Raw genomic sequence first — 10,398 nt, 5'->3', positions numbered from 1 at the left:
TCTTTTGTCCCAACATTTATGCCAACAGACTGAACTGACTTAGAGAAAGTCCCCGGACAAAAATTGAAGGGGAAAATACCCGAAGCTTTAGTTGGAGAATGGCAGAAGCTTTGGAAAAAAATCTGAAAAAGCAATGAAGATGAAAATGGAAACTCTGTGAAAATTAATGTAGTGTAGAATTGGCGAACATACCACTTATTTCTTTAAACAAATAGAAGAAAGAACCCGCTTATGAGGTGCACCCAAATAATTCACAGGTGGTGAAACTATTAGAGTCTTGCAATTTCTTGCCTCAGAAGTGGAATAAATCTCCTATATTATAAATGGTATATGCTCCCACATGTGATTTTTCTGCTATTCCCTTTATTTCAACTGTCCCCCTTTCCATGCACCAGGCCTTTTTGGTTTTATTGTAATTAACTTATTTTAATAAGAAGTATAGAGAAAAATCTAGTGAAGCAGGTAAATGCAACCTACTAAAGCAACAGCACTTACAGAAATAACGAAGCCAAATGGAATATGCTTGTTTTTCACATGGATTTGTTGGCCATTATAAAGTAAGCACAATACAGTGGAAACCACACCAGATCAAAGTCTGCCAACGTGATGCCCCAATGATAGTAGGGCAGATGAAAACACCCTAGCTGCTGGTCACCCCTAATTAATGGTCATTCTCCCAATGATAAGAATTTGTTTTGAGGAAAAGTTTTTCCTTAAGGAATTTATCAGAACTAAAAAAGTGTTCTGGTGTGTTCTGTGACACAAACTGATATTCTGGACTATGGAAACTGGAAACAAATTTTAATGTCTGATGTCAAATACTGTCCGGTAATATTCATGGAGATAATATACATCAATAATCTATGGGAAGCCATAATTTACACGTATACATGGATAGGATCAGACAGTCTGTGCACGTACAGAAGAGTTCCTCACAAGATGGGCCAGTTTGTGGGGCAACTGAAAATAGTAATGCCCATCACAGAACCATTCCCTACAGAAGAGTGTTTTGAAAAAAAAATTTTTTTTTAAAGATTTTTATTTATTTATTTGACAGAGGGAGACAGCCAGCGAGAGAGGGAACACAAGCAGGGGGAGTGGGAGAGGAAGAAGCAGGCTCATAGCGGAGGAGCCTGATGTGGGGCTCGATCCCAGAACACCAGGATCACGCCCTGAGCTGAAGGCAGACGCTTAACGACTGTGCCACCCAGGCGCCCCTGAAAAAATTTTTAAATAACTCTACAACAAAATGTCCAGTGAACTACCAAGCTCCTCATGGCAAGGACTGTGTCTTTATCTTCCATGGAGCCCGGCTCTGTGTTGGGTATACAGTTGGTGACAGATAAATGCCAGGAATGAAAGTAATCACTTGAAGTTTTAGAGTACTCTGGAGTTTCTAAATCACTTCGGCATTGAATGCCGCCTTTGTCTCTCATGACATCCTGGAGAGTTAGGTGGGATGTGCAATCATGGCACCTGGATGAGGAGACAGAGCTGAGGTGAGTTCCGGGACTAGAGCAAGATCACAGAGATGGAATCCTTGCGATAGCCCAGATGGTTACACTCTAAAACCAGTGCTCTTTCATGTCACCTGAGACATCTGCAAGACAAATGTATCAGAGATAGTTGTGACTAGGTATACTCAAGGAGTGTGTTTCACTTTGGATGTTGCTGTGTGAAACATGAGGGAGTTTTGCTTTTATGAGTCTGTTCCCCTTCCTGTCACTTGCTCTTTCATCTCCTGACATCCTGTCCGGAGACAGCACTGGTGATGTGCCAGGGTTTCTGCTTCTCCATATCTCTTTCTGTTTTCTTGGTCTTCTCTTTGGGTCTGCATGGTTCTAAATCCTTGGCTGGATTGATTGGTCCTGCTCTGCTCCAGGAGAGTCCGACTGTTTACCACAGCCCTGCCTCTCTTGGTTCTTTTTCCCATTTCTTACTGTGCCACTAATTCCTGGATTCTGTTTGAAAACTGAGTATGGCCCCATTTTCCTATTTTTCCCGCAGTCTTTGGGGTGTGCAACTGATTGCATACTCAGAGCGTGCTAAGTACGCGGGGATATGCAGTGACTTGCACACCACGAAGATTAAACCATCGTGGGATGAATGGCATCTTCTCATTTCAATTTTTCCATATAATAAATGGAAAGTGGAATTAATACTGACTTATAAGCAAGTACTAGCATGCCTGACATCTATATTTCCAGCATATCTTAATTTAAAAGATTTATAACAAGCAACACCTTTCCTCAAAGGTAAACAAAGGCTTACAAAGACTTATTTCTTGGTAGTAGGTAAATGAGTATTCCGAGATGGAATTCTGTGAGAGTGGCAGTGTGGGGTCTGCTCCAGGAAGTCATTCAAGGACCCAGGCCTTCCACTTGGTGGCTCTTTCATTCCCTAAGGTCCTGAAGTTCTCTTCTGGAGTCTCTACATCCAGCAGGCAGGTAAAGAGAGAGAGAGTGCTGAGTGCTGGGAGGAATACACGGCAGATGTGAGTCCTAGAAGTGCCACCTGTCACTTCTAACTCTATTCCGCTGGCTAAAACTCAATCACATTGTACCGTCCAATCACAGAGAAGGCTGAGAAATATAGTTTATCTTTGTGTCCAGTTGTATAAACAAATGACTTGCTGAATCCATAGGGTTATCTCTGCTAAACTGAGACTTTAGAGCTACCTTCCAGTTTTATAGGAGTGTGCCAAATATAAGTATGATTTTCTCCCTGAGGGCAAATTTCATAAAAGGAAAAATATTTGAGAACCAAATGGGTTAAAAGACATGAAACAAGCAAAAGTCATTCTATTTATCAATAGCAAAAAGGGTTTGTTAGTCACTTGTTGTCCATTGTATAGATGGACATGTTTGAGAAAGAAAAAAGAGAGAGAAAGAAAATATGTATCTTCTCTTTAGAATTTATTAGGTTGTTGACTTGGTCTTACCGAAGCCAGAATTAGTGAAATGCTCCACAGGTGAAATGGGTGTTCACATTTTCCCTTCCTATTTGTACTTTACCATCTTCTCAACTTATCTTGCCAAGTCATCCTTTCAACAACATTCACTGAGAATGGATTTATTCATCCATTCAACAACATTCACTGAGATCTAATTACCAGGCATTCTGACAGAGGTGGGAGGGACAAGTCGCTTCTGCCGTCACCCACAATTCGTGGAGTGGACAGGAATGTAAGCACAGTCGGAGAAGTACAATGATGGAGAAAAATGCACGGGAGCTCAAGAGCTAGAAGAAATGACATCTTAACATATTGTAATTACAATTATTTGTGCCTCTGACAAACAATTACTAAATGCTACCCATACAGCAGGAGGATTTGGGATGGGAGTAGTCAAGTAGACACTATGATATTTCTTCTAGAGAAGTTTGCAGTAGTTCATGAGATAAGATATATGTCCACGACTGAAATAGAGACCATTAGTAAATGTAGGAAAATATCCACACTGATTTATAAACACTGAGCCTCTGGAAACCCAACTAATAGCAAGCCAGAGGTCACCGGTGGCTACAGACCACTGCCACCAGGACAGCTTCCTGACATAACCAGAAAACTCCTAATGCCCTCAGCATGCTGGGTGCTCCAGTTAGCAAAATTCCCGGGAGGGGGAACCAGAACAGTTAAGCTTTATTCAATGTAGGTCTTAATCTTGAAGTTCGGGAATTGGGGAGATTTAGTCATTTATTTTTGAGCTCATGGAAAGAAGGGGCTGATAGCAACAGCTTACCCCAGTTAGCAGGCAGGCTCCCCACACAGCTGTGCTGGCCTATTTCAATTAGGATCCTTTAGGACTGACATCACCTCTGGTATGCCAGTCCTAAGCCGCTCATGAGCCAGGACTGCCAATCAAGCCAAAATTCAACCACATGGTAGGGTTTTTATGATGGAGACAGAAAATGACATGAACTTGTCTCATTCTGGTGAAAACACAAAGTTGGAAGCCAGCTCTCTAAAAAAAGAAAATTAGTAAAAACAGCAAGCCTGTAACACTTGATTTAGACACATTTTCCTGTGATTATCTCAACACGCATAACTAGTAGGTTATTCATGATGATTCAAGGAATGGTCTCTCTCAAAAAAAGATGAGGGCCCTCATGCTAGGAGAGGTCACTTCTGGGTCACTCTGCTCATGAGGCCGCAAGAAATGGGAGAGTATGCAGAAGGAGGGAAAGGTAGGATGGAACAACGAGATGTGAGAAACTTACCTAATTAGACCTGGAACCTGAACTAGACATATTAAAAGCAGAGCTGTCACTTAGAGAAACCGGACTATTTACATGAAGGAGACGCCACGCGTGTGGAGAATTAGCGAGCAGGGTAGCAGCCTCTGCGAGTCCTTTCCTCCCTTAAGTGAGTTCACCAACAGCTACGATGCCTGTGTGTTAAAGGCACTCCATTAGAGGCCGCACGAAATGCAGGCGCTCAGAGGACACTATATTTTTTCCCGAAAGAGTCTAAAATTATATTTTGATTAAACCATAACGAAGGGGAGAACCAAATGACCAGACTCCAAATGTCTCCTCCAAATAATTCCTGTGCAAAATGCAACAACACGAATGAGGTTTTTTGTTTTCTTTTGTTTTGTTTTAAATGAGTTACAGGTACAGTGGTTAACCACACTTTACTGATTTAAATGACACTAACACTGACCTTAATTTTGTTATTATTTGAACTTTGTGCGGCATCTGAGTTTGAGTAATAGTCTAAGCCGTGGTGTGCTAGGGGACTGCTTTCCACCTTATCCATACACGTTGGTAAAGCAGAATCAATATGTACTAGCATTCCTACAAATGCACCAACAGATATGTCCGCGAGCTCATTTTCTCTCTTTTTCTCCAAAGTCTTTAATATCCATGTGGTCTTTCAAGGAAAACTTCCCTGGGGTAACACATTTCTTTTGTAGTTCACTAGTGACCACTCTTGGACACGCTTCCCTCCACTTATATGAAGCGATAGTGCTAGTTCATATGAAAATAAGAACGGGGGCCAGAAAGTGGACCTGAACAGACCGAAACACTAAAAACAGGAGTCTGGGGAAGCAAAACTGTAGCTGACCATGTCCAGACAAGAAACTTCATGAAAACATGAAGAAAATACTGTATAAAAAATGCCTCACTATGTTCTGTAGATTCAGGTGAAAAATCCTTCAGCTTGATTTAAATACAGTCTAGGCAAGAGAATAAGAAATAGGTGCAGAGTGGACAGTTGTAGAAAAGTACTTGTGTGTGTGCGAGTACGAGCATGCGTGCACACACGCACACCACACTCATTAGAGCAGCTCACAATCTGCTGTAAATAAGGGCTTTAACATTCATTCCACAAGCTAATGGTGCTTCTCGCCATCCAAGATAGATACACTTAGATAATAGCGGAGGACAGTGCCAGAGCGACCGAAGGGAATGGGCTATTGTGTTTGACTAGTTTCCATGTATAAATTAGTGCAGGGAAGAAAAAGAAATTCAACAGAAAAACACATGTACTTTATTATAATTCCGAGTGTTACTCTTGCAACTCCCACAATAGCAGGCGAAAGAGCTTAAAACCACTTAAAAGAAACAAAAAGCAAATGCAAATGTGATTAAATGCCTTTCTGACAAGAAGTGATTCGACTTCAAGTTTAGATGGACACATATGTCAATGGCCGGTCATGCTTTCTGCCACATTCCTTTTGAGCTACACAGTTGGGACAAAGGAGGGAGAATGAAGGAGGGGGACAGGGTGGGAAGAGAGGGGAAGCTGGGTGATGTGACTTCACCTCACCCGAATATCAGGATGAAATCTCTTGATCGGTATACTGTCCTATTGTGTGTCCAGAGTACAAAAGAAGTCTACGATGTATGAGCTTTGCAGGAAAATCTGATACAAAAGACATGGGGACCTCATTCTCTCAGGAAGCATGCTCCAGGGGGAAAGGATTTTGACAAAACTGAGGGTGAACAATAATCGATATTCGCACCCCCTCAAGCACCAAGCCACGATACAGATGGCGCGGCTGTCGGTGATCACGGACGCTGTTTTGAAGGGGAAACTGGACTCGCACTAAACAAACAGGATGTTTTCTAATTAAGATAAAGAGATCTTCAAAAGTTACATAAATTAATTCTAAGAGTAGATAGATTCTTCTAATGTATAAAATGATTATGGGGAAAACAAGCCACCTAGTTCAATTCCTCCATCCAGACCGAAGGTCGAGCTTCTAGTTCGAAGTCAACTGCTGATGAAGCTTCAGCTCACTTTCTCTTAGGCCCACCATTTAATTCTGGTTATGGAGCCGAAGGGGACAGTGCATGAGCCAACGTAACAAGTGCCCATAACATTGTACATCACTTTAATGGTCAAGAAGAGGCAAAAACCCTGAATGTCTTCAACAAAGACTGTGGGCCAACTTCCGTCATTGCTTGCATCACTGCTAAACATTTAACAACCATAGTACAAAGCAAACAAGTTATTTTCTCTCATTATTTGACCTCTGCATCCAAATATAAGCTTGTTTCCCATCTGTGAAATAGGTTTTAAAATGCCTATTTGCAAGATGATTGTCAAGATTCCTTGTGATAAACTTTTCAAACAACTGGCCTGGTGTTTGGCACATTGAGACCCACAGTCCGTGGAAGGTATTACCAATGCTGGTATTACTCTGCACAGGGGTATCTCTTGGCGTTCACCAATCAGTTCTTGTGATCCTCAGAATCCCAATTTGTTCAAATACAGACCTAAACCAAACCTGAGTTTGATTTCATTTTATCCTCATAACACAATTATTGTGATTTAAACAAAGTATGTTTTGTGTGTTAAATCTGATATAAACAAACACTTCTTTTTTTCCCACGTAAGTCTAATTATATGCTCAAATACAGATCCGAACATTCAAGATATCAAAGAGGGATATAATGCAGTTACCAAATGGGTAGCAAAACAGCCTATTCCTGAATGGGACAGTTTTTCCAAAATATAATGCGATCATATTTCCATATGAGGATACCAAAAAAGCAACGTGTACTGGTAATTGGCTTTATGATGCAATTAAATGGGGGAAATAACACACACTTTAAAAAAATCACAAAGAAGGAAAGATGAGGCAAACTAATGGTGTGTATGTTAGTAACACGTCCCATATGGAAAAAATGAGACACCTTTCATAAATTGCTTGCTCCCCTGGTCATAAAGCACACCTAAACATTCTGCTTTTCATATTCCTCACAACAGCTAAAACTTAGTCTATCCCTGCCTAAAATTCAGTTTGCCTCTAAATGTCTTTGAAAATCTGAAAATATACTTCTATATTTATAGCATTTGCAGTGCAGCATTATGATTTCTTGGCTACAATGAGGCAAAGAAGTGGGAATGTATAAAATATTTAAACACTGTCTGATTACTCTATCTGATGAATCTTTGTGGAGTTCTTCAATTTGTACCAAATGGCTTGCTTCCCTTCTTCAAAACTATAGCGCAGATCAAATTTGTCAGAGTCTAATCAGAACAAAACATTCCTTTAGCATCAACGAATCAATGCAACCTATATATTCCTTACGTTTTTACCCTGCTTCCTTCTTGCCTTATTACCTTCTGAGGAAGTGCTGGCATGCCACAAATGTGACAAGGAGAGCTACAATCACGTTTGTTTGGAATCCGTGTGTGCAAATTTTGGAATCGAACCTCCAGATGAGGTTTATGAAGCTGTCTGCCCAGAACACTCTGGTTTAAAAAAATGTGCATTGCTATTAATATTTTGAGTGTCGATTTTTTTTGGACAGTCCATGTTCATTTTCTGCCCGTAAAACCAAGTATGAGTCACAACGGAACATTTACTTCGAGTCAAAAATGCAGTGTGTGCTGGTGTCCTAGAGCAGAGCATCTTATCACTGTGACTATGGAAAGCAGCCGCACGAAAAAGTCAGCATTTTCTTCTTCTTTAAAAGCAGATCTGAGATCAAAGACCATAATCCTCAATTCATAAATACTAGCATTAACTTGTATCCATAGAGGACTTACAGTCATTATGAGCTGTAATCTGGGTTGGCTGCAAACCGGCTCTCAATCCCTCTTTTACCTGGTTCCATAGCACGTGTGCAGAGAGGGAGAAGGATTCATAAAAGGCAGTGGGGGAAAGCCCCTTACAGCCCATCCTTCAAAAATTCCAGGAACACCACAGTGAGTGAGTTTGATCTCAGGACGTCTGTTACCCAAATTCCAAGCATACACACCACCATTTATACAGTCCCCAGCTCACGGAACTAACTCTATGCAGTATATCCTAAAGCTTGAGTCTCGAGATTATTCCATACCTCTCACCACCCCACAAAGTCGAGCGGACTTTATTTTGCTTGGGAAGTTGGAGTTAAAGTTCTGAAAGAAGTTTTTCCTTTTCCTTTTTTTTTTTTTAATCGTGTAAATTATTTTACCTGGTGTTTGAAGATCAAGATCCACGCACACACACACAGACACATATACACACTCCCCCAACAGCACCCAGACTAAGGGGCAATAGCAACGTATTGAAACGAAAAGGCATTTACCAGGAGCAGGAAAGCCAGAAAGAGGAGCGGTGTGCCAGGAGTTGCCCGACGACGGCAGCATTCCATGCTTGGATCCTTGCCGGAATCCGAATCGGACCCTGAATGGGCTGCTAAGTGCTCCTCTGCCCGCTGTCACATCCAGTACTGGTGCTAACACTCCGGCCCTGCCTATCAGCTTCCATCAGCCCCGCTCACATTTCCTGACCGAGGGTGGGTGGGTGGGTGGATGGGTGGGGGGTAAGCTGAATGGAATCTCTCTCGGAGCAGGCAGCCAGCCAATCAGGCTCCTGCTAATCAGACATGCTGAATAACAAAGCCGGGGGACAGAGAAAGTGTAACAGTGTGAGCAAAAAGGGGGAAACGGGACGAAAAAGAAAGGAGAGCAGCGCGCGCGGCCACAGCGAGCGGAGAAATGCGAAAGATGCAGAGTTGCACAAGACGAGCAAAGCCCTCTCCTTGGAACTAACCTGGTTAGTTCTTTGTGAAATACCTTTCCGTTTGCCATTTGCGTGTGCGGGTGCCTGTTGCTTTGTCAAGTACAGTAGCTCCCTGGGACTCTGTATTGTTCCATTCCGGAGAGAAACCTAATCCCTGTCAATATATAACATATGCCATAAAGGGAAAGAACCATAGAGAAAAACCGACTTAACGTGCCGTTTAAACGTGTTCTGTACAACTGCTTTATTCCTCTTCCATAAAGTTCATTTATTTTCTCCCTTGACTTGGAAAAGGGAGACTATAGAGGTTTTTGGAAGTTCCTTACTAAACCTAAATTGTGACATAAGTTAACTTTGGGTATTAATGACTTGATCTATGGGGGGGGGGTGCGGGGGAGCAAGCTGCTTCTTTGTAAAGTGACAATTTAAATATCCAAGGTTTACTACAGTAAAGGTACAGTTAGAACTTTAGATCCCCTCATTAAAAAAACAAAAAACAAAAACCGCCCCTTTAACAAAGACTGGGATGAGTGGGGCTGAAATTTGGGGTTGAGGAACCGCCTGGTGTTGACACACTGCCAACTCTCAACTATCTGCTTTGGCAGGGGGAGGGAAAAAAGGATGAATTAAATCCTCAGTTAATCCCCAACCCTTTTAACCCACCGTTTCAGCCTCGTCCTTATCCACGTCCTTTATCAGACAGCTACAACACAGCGGCAGAAAGGGCTGAAGTGAGTCTACCTCCTCTTCCCCTCTACTGTTGCAAGAGGCTTGGACGGGAGAGGCTCTGGAGGAAGTGCTAATGAGCAGTGAAATGAGGACAAGGCCAGGAACAGCAAAGAGAAGGTCAGGAAGCTTCTAAGTCTGGTTAATTCACCAGCAATCAAGATTTGACTCTACCAGAGGAGGATTTTATTACAGTTTTAGGAAAGTGTCAAATGTCAAACAAGGACGTCTTTCCCCTTATCTGCTCAAAAAATCTTTGAGTGTTTGAAAGAATGAAATAGCAAACTTGACCTTCCATTTCCATAGGGGTGTCACCAGGAGGTTTTTCCTTTGTAGATTTCCCAATAGCCAGAAATGCACATGGTTGGAGGTAGAAGACGTTCCTCTCATTAATAAAAAATACTGACAAGAGTCGGGAACACACAACTATGGAAAACCTGATCGAGCCACAATGGGCATGTGAATACAGGCAGGTCTGCCCGTCTACATACCCACAGCACTGCTTCTCAGAAAGGTGAAGAAAAGCCGCTTGTCCAACGTCAGGCTACTTCCTTCACACAGTCTATCAATTAAAGACAGAAGAGCTTTAAAATGCCCATTTTCAACCTGTTAGGAGAGTCAGGGCATACATACCTTGTCCCTCACTTAGGAAAATGGAGAGTAAAAATCCAAACAAAGAGGTCCTATTTTGAAGTTTGTTGTTCCC

At 42.0% G+C, this 10,398-nt stretch overlaps 1 protein-coding gene across 1 annotated transcript in view; it reads right to left on the bottom strand.

Moving 5' to 3' along the window:
• The window catches only part of ADAMTSL1 (ADAMTS like 1), a 376,065-nt gene extending 367,381 nt beyond the window's left edge, over positions 1-8,684 (bottom strand). Inside the window, exon 1 of the mRNA XM_040631464.1 lies at positions 8,530-8,684. Within this exon, the coding sequence (XP_040487398.1) occupies positions 8,530-8,595 (66 nt within the window). The 5' untranslated portion in view covers positions 8,596-8,684. The remainder of the gene's footprint in view (positions 1-8,529) is intronic.
• Between the last annotated feature and the right edge of the window lie 1,714 nt (positions 8,685-10,398).

This window comes from Ursus maritimus, unplaced genomic scaffold, assembly GCF_017311325.1.
Source record: "Ursus maritimus isolate PB19 unplaced genomic scaffold, ASM1731132v1 scaffold_17, whole genome shotgun sequence".
NCBI lineage: Eukaryota > Metazoa > Chordata > Mammalia > Carnivora > Ursidae > Ursus > Ursus maritimus.
The sequence above is the reverse complement of the archived record's forward strand: the minus strand, read 5'-3'. Positions and strand labels throughout refer to the sequence as shown.